Here is a 15,468-nt window from a genome sequence, read left to right as displayed (position 1 = left end):
ACCATTCAAAAAATAAAATAGATCCGCAAGTAGGATGCATTATTATTAAACATAACTTAATTTACATAATTATTATTAAGTTTGAGCATAAAACATACTTTATGAAATTTACCAAACAACATTAAATATTTTACACTTACAATAGTTTGGCATATTTGAAAGAAGATAAGTGACATTTTATTTGCCTTTTTCTAATAGTTAGTTTTAATGTCTCATTACTTGCTCAAGCTAGAGGTTTAGTAAATAGCAGGTAGGTTTTATGTCAAGCGTCATAGGTTAAAATGAGAAGTAAAATCCTAATCAGATTGATTTATAACAAAAGACTGGCTGTTGTCACTGCTGCTCCTTGTTTAGATACAGACCTGCTGATCAGAACAAAACTGAAAGGCCTGATGTGGGCACAGATAGCTAGTTTTGAAAGTTAGTTGGGCTCTGTCTGCTGCAGTGAGTGTTGTAGCTCCGTGTAGAGTTAAAGGGGTTGTAACACAGTTAATATACCTTAAAGTTTCAATAAGCCACTAAAGTACCAGAGGTGACATTAAGTTGTTTTGTATTATTTTACGTCTCCCTAGATACGAAGAATAAGTTTTACATGAATTTTTATATTTTTGTGTTTTACCTTGTACCACGCTAAGGAATAATGAAAGGCAATAACTCATTTTAATATGCAGAGGTAATTTTTAAGGGTAAAGTTATAAATTAAATTAGGTAGTTAGATAACCTTAGTCATTATAAAATTACATGACCACTATTAAATTTTACTTGTTATTTTTATTTTTACTTGTTATTGTTATTTTTTAACAATACTGTTAAAGTCCCTATTAAAATCACAATCTGGCCAGACATTTTGTTTAATTTATATAGATATCCTTCTCTTTAAGTATCTTTACTAAGAATTAGAAATTTCTTTCAATATGCAAACCAAGGTTCTCACTACTTTTTGCGTGCTTTATCTCCTAACTTCTCAACATCTCTACAATGTACCTATGAGGGTTTACTTGATTTGTTAAAAGCTAAATGTTCCAAAAATTCACGACAGACGTGAAGCAAGTTATCGCTATGTCTCAAAGTAACTACAAAGTCAGACAAAGGTTTAAATAAGCCTCTTATTTAAAAAGAATTTAAATGCATGTTATTATGCTAACTAATTCAATTGCAGTTTGTGGTGATGTAATTAAACAAAAACAATCAAATTCAAATAAAGAAATGTGGACTAGTGGTCAAAGACCATACAATTTAATTTTAATTTAAGCTGGCTCAGTAACTCTATCGTCATAACAAATTCAAATGTCAGCAGCGTTAATGCATACCTGCCAACTTCTAAAGATAAAAATTCAGAAGATTTCTCCCCCAAATTAAGAAGATTTCTCCAAAATTCAGAATAACACGAAGAATTAATATCATGCTTTGATATTAAAAAGTAACAATTTATACAAATAGAAAAAAGAAAATTGTACTTATATTAGTAAATCTCGATTAAGTAGTAACTAAAAAATTTATTAGGAAACATAAAACAAGAAAATGTTACACAAAAAAATTATTGCAATGAATTTAGAGCGTTTTTTTTTTTTTTTTTTTTTTGGCTTTACCAAAAATTCTTTGGAAAATTTCCTGTCATAACAATTAGTTTCCTCATAACATTTAGCAAATAAAATGTTTTCTAGTGTTTTTGGTGAAATTGAAGAACGAAACATAATTTTGTTTTTCTTCACAACACTGAAGACTCTCTCGCACTCAGCATTACTGTGTGGAATTACGAGAATAGCACATAAAACTCTTGCTAGTCTATCATATTTTGGTGTTCCATCAGCTCTTTTTATTCTTTTTAAGGTACCAACGAGGACATCAAGACTATCTTCTCCAGGACTCTTCTTCAGGAAAGTCTTCAAACTGTGCAGCAGAAAATTGGTTCTCTAGTTCATTTAAAGCATCATTATGGCATTCATTTTCTTTAATTGTTAACAAAAATGGAAATTTATCAATAAAAAATGAACCTTTACAAAAGATGAATTTTCAATTTGTTTCAAATTTGCCACTTCAGCATTCAAAAGAACTTCCTTTTGCAAAGGAAACTTCCTTACAATGTAATCACAGGCTGAGGAAAAGTACTTTCTAACACATTGAAAAATTTCTTTTTTCTCATGATCTTTCAAAGAATTTATAAGTTCCCTGGTTTGATTTCCAATTATAAGATCATTGTCATTCTTTTGATTTGCCAAACTATTATAGGCAACAAAAATCAACACACTGTTTTTCACAACGGACGGTTTTACAAACTTAGTATAAAGTTCTTTCAAAAGATCATTAAGAATTTGGATAAGCAGGGGAGATTTTGGCAAAGCTGATTGTAGAAGCTGATTGATTTACACTTTCAAAAATCTTAATGGTACTTAACACAAAACTACAATATGCTTTGTTCAAATCCGAAGAAAGAAGATAGAAAATCCTTTCCTCCCGGCTAATAGAAGACTGTTTCTTCTTCCCTTCAACTTCTTTAACAACGTTGACCTTTGAGGCGTCTTCTAAGCATTTTCTTTTTAAAGGGTTTGATTCTGTGTGTTGGCTTTTCCCCTTTAAAGCATTTTGATTAGAAGCAAAGTTGGTTTTCGGAATCTTATATGCCGACAAATTCGATGGGATCTGTGGGTTTCGTTTAGGTCTCTTTGTGGAAATATTTTAGAAATGCATCCCACTGTTCAATAAACCTTCCTAGTGGCTCTGCCTAAGGATAACCATCTCGTGCATACATGTTTCAGAATTTTTCTCGTTTCAACAGAGCACAGTTCTTGGAAATTCTTTAGGTTTTCTTTCCCTTTTACACTTTTTTCCAGATAGAAAAACACATCAATCAGAAGCTGGTCAATATTTAATGGTAAAGCAGCTACAGCTTTTTCTGCTGCCAAATTAATTAAGTGGCATGGGCATCCAATAAAAATTAATTCATTTTGTTCTTTTTTGAGGAAAGAGGCTACACCCTTTTTGTCACCCACCATAACATGAGCATTATCTGCACCAAATGAAATGCAGTTTGATATTGGGATGTTAAGTTGTTTCAACTCATTAATTACCAAGGAGGCAATATTTTCCCCCGTAGCGCCTCCATTTAACAATGGAATACGCAAAAGATGAGTTTTCATTTTATTAGAAACATCACAGAAATATGTGACAACGATGGGGTAAAGCTTCCAATCGCTGTCGTTGCTGCCATAGATTGACAGCGAAAATGCTGTATTTTGCAGTGCAGCTATCATTTTACTTTGTGCATCGCAAGCAATTTCATTCACAATAGAAGATGTTTTCGTGCGAGCACAAGCATATTTCTGAGCAATCTTGGAGTCGGAAAACATCCGTCTGAAAAGTTGACCGGCGTGATCGGCAAGGCTTAGCGGCACATTGTGTTCGATGAGGAATGTAGTAAACAAACACTCTGCCAAAATGACATCGGCATCCGAATTCATAGACGTTGTCGAAGCCAAAGCATTAACAACTTCATGCTTTTTAGACTTAACATGCTTCACAATGTCGCTTCTTCCACCGTGACTTATTATGAAGTCACACACGCACACGTTGCAAAATGCATAGTTATTTCCTTTGAAGGATTCTTTAATTGTTGGAAATTAGGCTTTGTAGGCAGGCCGAAAATATTGAGAATACGTTTTTTTTAACTCATTTCGTAACGACGACGTATTAAGAAAATTTGTAGCACATGCAAACAAACAAACAAAAACAAAAAAAAAGAATGCGACAATCCACGCTCGCTGAGTAATTCCCTTGCTGCTGAAGCAAACGTGAAAAAATAATCTGGCGCCCACAAAGAGAAGAGTGGGAGAAACAAGTTCAGCGCATTGGATTGGCTGGTTAAGCGGCGAGTTGGGAGAAACCGCAGGTTACCGGATTCGAAGCAGTCGGTAGTTGGCGGTAAAACACGATGCAATTGGCAAAAATCATTCAATTGGTGAAAAATTATAAAATTTTGACAAAAATCACTAAAAACACTTGAAAAAGGAAAAAAAATCGTAAAAAATGGATAACGATCGTAAAGTCGTAAAGACAAACGCATTTTCATAAAAATTACGAAAAATTCGTAAAAGTTGGCAGGTATGGTTAATGCAAAGACAAAAAGTTATAAATTATCAGAGCTGGCAGGAACTAATGCAGTGAGGAAGCAGAGATTAAAAATACATTCTATCTTACACACCAAAAACCTCAGTTTAAAAACTGCGTAAGTCATTTGCAGTCTGGGGAGGAAATAGAAATGGAAAATTATAGTAAAGGCTGAAATTATAAACAACTGGGTAATTTACATAATAATACCTGTACATATATTTGAAGAATAATATTCTTTCTCTGTATGTATTCGGTTTCTTTCTTCAACACGCTTTCTTTTCATTTTAAAATTTTTGGTTTAATTAAAGATTTCTGTTATTCTAAAAAAACTAAATGCATGCAACCATTTTTTTTAAAGAAATTTATTGAACCAATTCGTACAATTATTCAATATTCTTCGAAATACATCCCTCCTGCTTTAACACTAGTTCTAAAGTGATTTCTATGCTTTATATGCATCCTGACAGTCAGTCACAAAGATGTCCTTTAGTAATCTTGTCGTAGTAGCTTCGATGTTCTCCAGGGTACCTAAATACTGTCCTTTAAGGGATTTTTTTAATTTTCGGGAACAAATCGGCAAAATAGCAAAATCAAAATAGACCACTAAGCAAAATCAAAACAGACCACCTTCTTGGAATCTAAAAAAACGATGAGCATCACTTTAACCTTCGATTTGCTCATTCTTGCCTTTTTTGGGTGTGGGAACAATGTTGTGCAACATTCTTCGCACTGCCTTTTTGTTTCTAGGTCGTATTCAAAGCATACTTGCCAACCTATTACACTCAAAAATCAGAAGATTTTTTTAAGAAATCAGGAGATTTTTCACAATGTTAAAAAGGCTTTAAATGATGAGAATATAGTTTTTAATGATGAATTAATTTTAAATAGTAATTAATTCTTAAATGCAAGCAACACAAAAATACCTTACACATAAAAAACATTTTTATTTTTGCATCGTTTAAGAAAACGAAAAAAAAAAACTTTAATCAGTTTTCGTACAAATGTTATAAACAGTGGCAGATTTTGCTTTCTTTAAGAAAGAAACGTCATAATTTTGTTCATAGCAATTGCCACGTAGGCCTGCATTTGCTAATAAAAGTTTTTCTAATGTGTCATCACGAATATTAGATCTAAATTTAGTCCTCATTTTCGCAACAACACTGAAAATCCTTTCACACTCTGCATTACTATGGGGAACTGTCAAGATGGCCAACATAATTCTAGACAGTTCACTATATTTTAAAATTCCATCAGCATCTTTCAGTTTTCGAATTAAACTCCACTGGGTGTCAATCCTAGCTGATTTTATAACTTCATCCAAGTTTTCTAATTGTAAACTGCTGTTATGCAGCTGTTGGAACTATTTCAATTTTTCCTTCCTTTTAGAACTCCTTTCAAGATAATAATAAATATCAACAATGTTTTCATCCACATTTATTGGTAAAGAAGCTGCCGTTTTTTCAACTGCTAAATTTAAGGGGTGACAGGTGCACCTCATAATCTGTAAATCTGAATTTTCCTAAGATGCCTGCAACACTAGTATTCAAGCCTACCAATACTGGTGTATTATCAGCACCAAGTGCTAAGCAATTATCCAGAGGGACTACATTTTCTTTTAAAGTTTTAATAATTAGCTGTGGTATATTAAAGCCTGTCAAATGTCCTTCTAAAGTGGGGACAGAAAGTAAACTGCACTCAATTTCTGAAGAATCTGGATTATAAAAAGAAATAACAGGTATTATTGCTTCCATCCATAGAGAGGCAGAACCGAGCTGTTTTATTGCAATCAATAACTGATCATTTTTTTTTTCAAACCCATTTCTTTAACAATTGCACCTGTTTTGGTTCTCGCACTTGAATATTTCTTAGCGATTTCATTATCGGGAAACATTTTTCTAAATAAAGCTGCAGCGTGATCCGATGCACTCAGCGGCAGGTTGTACTCCAGCAAAAAAGGCAGAGAACAGACATTCTGCATTAATAACTTTTTGGTCCTCTGTTTCTGAAGAAAAATTTAATTTTTCCTTTTTCCTTTTTTTTTTTTTTTTTTTCAAAACAACTCATGTTGTCCTTGTGTTTTTGTGTACGCACATGTTTGAGAACATCTGCCCTTACACCATGCGAAAAAAAAAATCGCAACGACAGGCGGTACACATCGCAAATTTATTACATTTCCTTGAGGAAATAATGGAAGGAAAGTCAACTGTGTAGGATTTTTGAAACGTATATGAGTATTTCACCTTTCTCACAGACATAAAAAAAGATGACAATTTCTAAAACTCTTTCCCGAAGGCATGTGTAATGGACAAAATGACCGAAATAACTAAAGAACATCCAAATAACATTTTGCTTTGTCCTCATTGGCTAACATATCCCAGATGACACGCAGTGGAGCACGATGCCCATTGGAGAACTGGAGAACGACCTTTCTGGATACATATATGCTCTCACTCACAAAGCAGAAGTTATCTAATTTGCAAGGTTTTGTTTTAGATATAAGCTAGAGAAAATTCAATTGCTTTCAGACATCCAAAATCACTCTTTCCCCCCCCCCATATAACAAAGCATTAAGCCAGGTTCCATAAAAATTGTGAGAAATTTTAAGAATAAGAAAAAGTCGGGAGAAATATATTGTAAATCGGGTTGGTGGGAGAGCGGTCGAAAATCGGGAATCTCCCGCCTAAATCGGGAGAATTGGCAACTCTGTCAAAGATTTAAGATTTATCACCACTTACCAGATTATTCAAAAAAGTCGGACCGTCTTCACAACACTGCAACAATTCTTAACACACTTCTACTTGATTGTTCTTTTGCCAATTAGTGAGCACTCTAGAGACAAGTTTCACACAGAATTTCTGCATCTGTAAGCTTTCCATCACAATTTTGTGCACAATGGTCTTCAGAATGTCAAGCATTTCTGATATTAGGCGAACACTCATTCTTTAGTCAAAGTTCAACAATTCATGCACTTTTCCAACCGAACGTTCATCTGGGGCAACCTAATTGTTATTCGACGCCGACCTCCTCACGACCTTCCTTGAACATTTTATTCCACCTTTTGCACTGTGAATATGACACTCACTCTGCACCAAAAGCCTTCTGAAGCAATACAAAAGTCTCTGACGGCGTTTTCTCAAGTTTGAAACAAAACTTTATTGGGTATCGCTGATCGAGTTTTTCCATCTTGATTTAGACCGAGCACTCGCATAAGGGTTCACTGAAACAGGAACTGTGACTCTTCAGGAGCTCAGAGCCAAATGGCACTGGTCGCTCTGTGTTCCCAATTCTCCCACCCTTCCATGCAAGCGGCAATGCTGTGTGATGACGGATAGTCACACCAAAAGAAAATGGGGCGAATTACTTTTGGAACAGACCTTGTATACATAGTATAATAACAGGTGATAATGAGAAAAATAAACTTTAAAATAAAAGTAAATTCTTGCACCAAATTCCATAATGGACAATAAAAATTTTTAAGGAAAGAAACTATATATCTAATTCAATTTTACAGCTTTTCACATTTTTATTTTATAATGAATTTTATAATAATTTTTTTTTTAAATCTCTGTTGATAAATATCTTAGAATTTAAAAACCACAGCTGCAACATTAACTAATATCTGATAAAAAAATATGTCTAATCATGTTTCTGATACCTCATTACAGGACTCGTTCCTATTCATTCTTAAAAAAAAAAAAAAAAAAAAAAAAAAAAATCCTAATTGCTATTTAAACAGTAATAACATTGTTTTAATAAAAAGATTTTAAAAAATATCAGACTATCATGCACTACAAAAAAGGTTTAAAGAAATGTCACTTTCTTTACTGTTAATAATTTACAAACTATTGACATTAATTTTCCAAAAATTTCAATTACTTGCACATTCTCATTATTATCTTTATTAAAAAAGATGAAAGCATTCAAAATGCTTCATGTAAATAAGAAAAATAATTTAAAAGTTTTGTAACTTTCACAGTATCTACATTAAAACAAGTCTTACCATTGTTTGATTTAAAGTTTGTTCAACAAGACTGAGACATCTTCTGAAAACAGGTTCACAATATGGAAGAAAACCAGACTGTAAAGCTGTTGCTACACTGGATAAACACTACCCGGGGAAGAAAAAAAAAAGAGCATAAATTTTTTATTTCTTAACTAACCACATAAGTTTTAAGAAATATATTTTAAAATGAAATACATGTTTTTAATTCAATTAAAATTTAGATAAAACAATTTCTAGGGAATTTTCAATCTTACATGTGGTCCAATATGACACCATTTCAAATGAGCCTAACGAATTGTGCCTACACAATATTCTTGGCTAATGGTGTTAGTCAGAATAAGGTTCCAGATTCTATTGTTTATTCTTGGTTAATATTAGTAGTTGGAAGCTGAATTTTTTTGCATTATATTGTTTCTACGCTAATATATACTTCAAAATAAATTATGAAGTATGTTAAGCAATTCTGCATTAAACTGTTTGTTATTAACTTAAACTAATACTGTCAGCCAAGTACAAACAAGAGAATGCAACAGCTACTAGTACCGTCAGCTGAGGTAAAACAAGTTTAAAAAATCATTCTAAATAATATTGTGAGCTAAACTTATTGCAATTGATAATAGTAAACAGGAAAAATAGCACAACAAAAGAACAGAGATAAGACCAATCCTTCAAAAAATAATGACAAAAAATTTTATGAAAACACTGGTTTAGCCCAACTAATTTGTACAATATAGTATTTGAGAGTCCATTTGGTACCTACATGAAATGAGATTAAAAGAAACAGACTATGAAAAAAATGTTCAAACTTGAATAGGTAAAAACTATATGTTCATTAGCATTTAAAGTTCAATATATAAGGAAAATATCATTTACTATCAAATTGTCATGCCTGTTGGGATGGCAGAGACATGACACAATACATTATTGGAAATTTAATTCTATTAACTTTTAATAGAAGCCTGACTTTTATGTACAAATATTTACATGAGGTTGATATTACAGGATTTAACCCCTTCTCGCCGACTGTCACGTATACGTGCCAGCAACAAACACACTTATCTACCGGCCGACACGCAGGCGTGCCAGAGCATTGTTGCGTTTACTACCGAATGTCACGTATTTGTGCCAGTACCTTGGAACGTTTTTCAAACTATAATTTCTGCCACAAGATGGCACTGTATGTCCATATGGTTTCAGATACATGTACATTAGACCTTCTACTCGAAATGAGAGAAGCATGACTCACATACACGTGTTTTTGATAATATAAACAAACGGGGAACTAAATGTTTCCGAATGGCGTGATTTATGACGTCTCTTTAAATCGCACTTTAGTCGCACGTGGTAGTTGTTTATTGTAAGTAGAAGTTTTATATGCACTAAAGCGTTGAGTATTTCGGTTTACCGTTCAGTTTTTAGAAAATAATTAGATCTTGTTAGACGTGAATTCTTTCTGTTTTTACTGTTTCAATGTCGAAAATGTTTAACAGAGCATGAAATAGCAGAAATGATGCAAAATATTTCAGATATTGATTCTGAAAGATTAACTGAAAGACATTTTCCAAAACTTTGTTCAGAAGAGACTGATAAGAAAATGAGACGACGATGCTTCGTTTGTTCACATTCCTGGAAAAATCCTCCAAAACGGCAAATGAGTTATTACGAGTTCAAGGAATGTAACGTAGGACTGTGTGTAGATCCCTGTTTTCAAATTTTTCATACGAAAAGAGAATTTTTAGTAATATATTTAGTTTTCAGATGTATAAAGTTAAAAGTCATAAAATGTTGAGTAATTAAAATAAAATGTGTAAAATATGCATTTAAACAAGAAATAAGGTAATTAAAGTATATATATAAAAATATCTATAAAGCATAAGCCGTTTAAATACTCTATAGAGCATTATTAAACAATGTGTTGATACTTCGGAAATTTCATGGATTTAGGCTTAGTAGCAAAAAAGCCCCCGGCCCTGGAGAGACGCTCGCGGTAGACACTGCCGGCCTCCGCGATAAGCGCGCGTTTTCGCTACCCGGCTCGAAGGTGTTAAGAAAATAACTCGAATGAAATGCAGGTGTTCAATACTTTACAAATTAAATCAGCCACGCTGGCTAAAATCGAAACTCGAACTCAAGCATAAATGCCCTACCACACTTTGTGCAGAACAGCTCTCGTCTGTCTCACTTGTTGGATTCTCACCGCGAGGCAGACAGCTGATTGGCTAACCACACCCAGATACATGACACACACCCCTGAACCAGTAAATGAGTTCACGAACTTAAATTGCATACTCCATAATCCAATGTTTAATAATTAATACACTTATTAACATGTACATCGTCTCACATTGAAATAAACAATTAAGGACTTAAAGGACATATATAATCACTTTTATAAATGTAATACTAATACTTGCCTAATATCTCATTATATATTTTTTCTCAACCAAATAAATTCAAAATATATGATATATATATATATATGATGTAGTACCATAATTTGAAATAAGTGACAGTCATCTTACAACAAATGAACAGACGCCTTGATACAATACCGGAATTCTGTAACAAAACATATATGCAATACTATTCCAAAACACAATATTATAATAAAACATTAAATGAAAACCCACGAATTTTTTTTTCAAACCAGATGGAAAGTAGCTCTCATACAATTCCGGAACATAGGAAAATAATTTATGCAAATTTTTAAACATATCAGTTCATACTTAGTTCACACCTATTTCATTCACCAACTAGTCTTGAAAGACTATCTGCATTTTTTAATTGTGCACCAGGACAATGAGAAATATGAATATTATAACACTGAAGTGCCACTGCCCATCTCTGTAATTTGACAGAATGAGGTGCCGACTTTATGCAAATATAATAATGGATTATGGTCTATGATCAGTTCGATATTCAATCCAAATACCCAACACTCGAATTTTTTTAATGACCACACAAGGGCATAAGCCTAACGTTCAATTGCTGACCAGTTCTCCCGAGTTTTCGAAAGTTTTTTTGACTTGCAAAGCTGATAGGATGAAAACTGTCTTTGCTGTCTCGTTGTGATAAGTAAGCACCAACACCATATGAACTAGCATCACACTGTATGGTATAAGGTTTTTGGGGGGGGGGTCTGGAGTGTAAAGCTTTGATGCTTCACACAGTCGACATTTTAGATCTTGAAATGCTGATTCCTCAACATCACTCCATGGAATTATTTCAGGAATTTTCTTTTTCGTAAGCTTCATCAATGGGTGAGCTATTTCTGCACAATTCTTTATGTAATAATGATAATAGTTGAATAAGCCTAATGCCCTCTTTAGAGCAGCCTTCGTTTTAGGACTTTCTATAATTTTGATGGCTCGTGGTTTTCCAGGATCGGGTTGATGTCTTCCAGCTCCCGTTATATGTCCTAAATACTTTATCTCTGAACGTGCTAAAACACATTTCTTTACGTTCGCCATAAATCTGAGATCACTTAATGTAGCTAGCACACCATATAAATGTTTGAGATGTGAATTCCAATCTCGTGAGAAGCTAGCAATATCATCAATACAGGCTCTGCAAAAATCACTGTTTTCCTCCAATAATGTTAATACATTATTAGAAATTTAAACCTTTATTATATAGAAGCACGACTTTTATGGTCAAATATTTACATGATGTTGATATTACAGAATTTAAGAAAATAACTCTAATGAAACCAGGTGTTCAATACCTTACAAATTAAACTCGAATTATCGAAACTCGAACTCAGGTGTAAACGCCCTACCACACTTTCTGCAGACAACTCTTGTCTGTCTCACTTGCTGGATTCTCACCGAGGCAGGCAGCTCACTGGCTGACCCCAGACACAAATGAAACAATAAATTTGTCAAAACATATTTTTAGAACAATCACTATCGATAACCTGATTAATGCTTCACTTAACTGTAAGAAAAATATTTCACAGTTCTTTTCTTTATGGCACAACTATTTGAAAAAATTCAAATTTTTTAAATTTATAAAAACATGTTTATAATAAAAATTCAACATTACCTCTAATAACGGGAAAAGATCTTTATCATCATCCTTTAAGTAATTCCATTTTTCTATTAATGGAGGCATAAGTAATCCAATGTATTCCTATGAAAGAAAAATCAAATAAGAAAAAAGGCAAAAATAATAAAAATTAAACAGGCTAAAATTACAAGACATATTATTTAGGAGTATATTTAATGTTGTAATTTAAACAAATACATAAACTACAAAATTACCATTTTTCATAACAATTATATGAAATACATAAATTTTTCTGAAATTAACTTATATTCAAAATAACAAATACTACTTCAGGTTCAATACCTTTAGCCAAAGACAAAAGCCTCCCACACCCAAAAATTAAATAAATAAATAAAAAATAATATTTTACTTAGCTTTCATTCACTATGCTTTTGAAAATAAAAATCTGTAACTAGATTATAGCACCCTAGGTTGAAAAGTGAATATTTTAAAAGTTTTAAGCCTAAAATAAATAAAGAAAGAAAGAAAGAAATAAAAACTTACCTGTTTGTTCAAATGATGACCAACAGAATCTGCTAATGTTCCTATAGCATCATATAGTATAAGAAGATTCTTATGCTAAAATAAGAAAGGAAGGAAAAGTTAAGAACTTCTCTTTTAACATTACATGAAAATCTAAAATGTAAAATATTGCACATACTTGGTATTTACTAAAAGCAAACACAAGAGTTTCAAGAATATATGCTAAATAGGGCACTAGTTCTGTACATGCTTCTTCCTCCAAAGTCGCGAATGCACTACATGCTGCTTCCTGAACTCTTTTGTTTGCATCTAAAACTCTTTTCAGCAACTGCAAAACAAATTAACAATTCCAATTATTGTTCATTGAAATCAACATTAAATATACCAAAGAATGTTAATGCTTAACAATATTAAAATTACTCAGAAAAACAACAAAATTATATGCTTTACTGATGGAGTTCCATGTAAAAAAATATGCACAAAATAATCATGTAATTAAATCCCCTTTTTTTTTTATTTAGTCTGGTTTTAAGTAGTGTACAGTAGGAAGCATGCACGTTCCAATTAAAACTTAGAACATACAACATTCGTATCCTCTCATAGTGGAATGTACAAGCCCCCAATCTTTAAAAAAAAAAAAAAAAAAATTAATAAATATCTGATGCGTACACTGTGATATCTGGCGACTGGCGATCAACAGAGCGTGCTTGGCGCATGTAGCTCTTCTCCAAGAAGGGTTAATGTACTTATTGAGAGTTGCATGTTAGCCTCAGAAGAGAAAGGTAGTAGTAGATTGTACTATGCGGTAAGAGCGACGTACTGCTCTGAGTTACTATTATGCTTTGAATCATATTTTCCTAATAAATGTTTGTTTCATCTTGCTAAATGGTGCCTTATTAAACCATGAAGTCATCGCACACACCAAATAACTTTCTTGTACGGAATATTAACACTTGGCATGCGGTTATACTTCGCCCCGAACTTACACGTGCAGCGGACGTTTTTCCGTGAAACGCGTGGAAGTATGGTTATTCAAGAAAATCGCAGTAAATCGAAAACTACTTTGTTTTTATGAACGAAACTTTCTTTATTTTACACTTAAATATATACTGTATGATTATTTAACCCTTAAAAAAAAATACTTTTACGAAATCACAAAAATATATGATTTTTAAAATTTTACAATGTACTCAAAAATATTTTTTCATAACAAGTACAAATAGAACTGATAGCACGTTAATAGTTCTTTACAGTATGATACCGTTCAAAGCATTTTCCTCTACGAAGAGGAACACGGCAGAAGCTACATATGAAACACGTTTCACTTTGCACTTTTTTGACTGCGCACACATGACATTGTGGATTTTTCTTCTTCCTGGCACCAAAAATTTTCTCCAATACGTGCTTACGCATATCCATGGACAATCTTCCAGGAGGGTCGCATTTTGATATCATTTGCTCTGGTTCTTCAGTGCTGATTTCAGGTAGTTCACTAGTAACCCAATGTCATGCAACACTGTGCAAAAATTTCTTGTATTTTTTTGGGGGGTGTCTAAGCTAAGCGCTTTGTCCACTTCACTGTTTTACGCAAAATACTATAGTAGGACAAATACTGATCGGCCCGATCTACTCCTTTCACGTACTTGTTGTAGTCGGTCAAAGCATTTGGCTTTGTAATTTTTTGTCTCTTGATATGATCAACATTACTACTTTCCTGCATTTCCGCGGAATGGATTGAAGAGATGAGACTGACTTCTTTCTTGGATTGCCAGACTTGTACCAATACATCACTTTTTCTTCGAAAGATTGTTTCTTCTTTTTTCAAATTAGTTTTTTTCAGGCACTCTGGTAGACCTCTATTCTTCCTAATTGTTCCACAACTTTTTTTTTTTTTTTTTTTTTTTTTTTTTTTAAGGGCTTCCGTGTTATCGACGCTGTTGTACTAATTGTCCATGTACAAATGGTGCCAGACATCAGTATATGGCGAAACTACTGTGAGTATCATTTCGATCAAACGTAATCCTTGAGCTGCATAAACTTCAAAATTGCAAATATAACCATTGTCACTTTCAAACAATATTTGTATGAGTATGCCGTATTTTATTTTATCATTTTTCCAGCATTGTAAACTCTGAAAAACAATCATCCTCTCCAAAGTATTATGCCCTCATCTAACGATACTTGTTGTTTCAGTTTGTAAATGTTATTAAATTTTTCGACAAAATAATTTAGTATAGGCCTGACTTTGAATAATCGATCAGAATCGTCCGTGATGTCTTCATTGTTACTGAAATGCCAAGCCTTCCATATTTGACAAAATCTATCCCTTGACATAGCTTTTGAAAAAAACTGTGTACTTGTGCAGGCATCAGTTGACCAATAATAGTCTCGGACATCTTTACGAACTTGTCCCATGAAAATAATAAGGCCCCAAAATTTCTTCATCTCCGGAATCATAATATCTCTTCATTTCATGCTTTTGGGAGATATTTTGAACTGATTCATATTTTGATAATAATACCTGTTTGATTCCGCGACTAAATATGCAAAAAAGTCATCACCTTTTAATAACTTTATTGCATCAGCTGTGGATTCAGGAACATTAGCCATGTTAGTTACCCCAGGATGACCCAAAAACTCTTCAAGGTCTTGAGGATTGTCAATCGATGACCATTCATCTGCCTCTTCATCAGAAGTTGTTTCAGAACTACTAGAAATATTTCTTTGGACGAACACTCGAGAACATGGAATAATTTCATGATCGTCACTTTCTTCGATATCTTGACTTACAGAATCACTATCACATGAAAAGTCTGATAATCTGTCAG

General features: G+C 33.1%; 1 protein-coding gene across 4 annotated transcripts in view; it reads right to left on the bottom strand.

Moving 5' to 3' along the window:
• Positions 1-15,468, bottom strand: part of Tnpo (transportin 1) — a 149,559-nt gene that overhangs the window by 71,663 nt on the left and 62,428 nt on the right. For all 4 annotated transcript variants that reach the window (XM_085812990.1, XM_085812991.1, XM_085812989.1 and 1 more), the window contains exons 11-14: positions 12,819-12,968; positions 12,662-12,736; positions 12,155-12,241; positions 8,108-8,215 (exon numbers count right to left, since the gene is read on the bottom strand). In XM_085812990.1, the coding sequence (XP_085669116.1) occupies positions 8,108-8,215; positions 12,155-12,241; positions 12,662-12,736; positions 12,819-12,968 (420 nt within the window). The remainder of the gene's footprint in view (positions 1-8,107; positions 8,216-12,154; positions 12,242-12,661; positions 12,737-12,818; positions 12,969-15,468) is intronic.

The sequence above is a fragment of the Stegodyphus dumicola genome, chromosome 3, assembly GCF_044657685.1.
Source record: "Stegodyphus dumicola isolate Sdum_Otavi_A_Nest chromosome 3, ASM4465768v1".
Classification (NCBI taxonomy): Eukaryota; Metazoa; Arthropoda; class Arachnida; order Araneae; family Eresidae; genus Stegodyphus; species Stegodyphus dumicola.
Note: the sequence above shows the minus strand (reverse complement) of the source record. Positions and strands in the feature narration are given on the sequence as shown.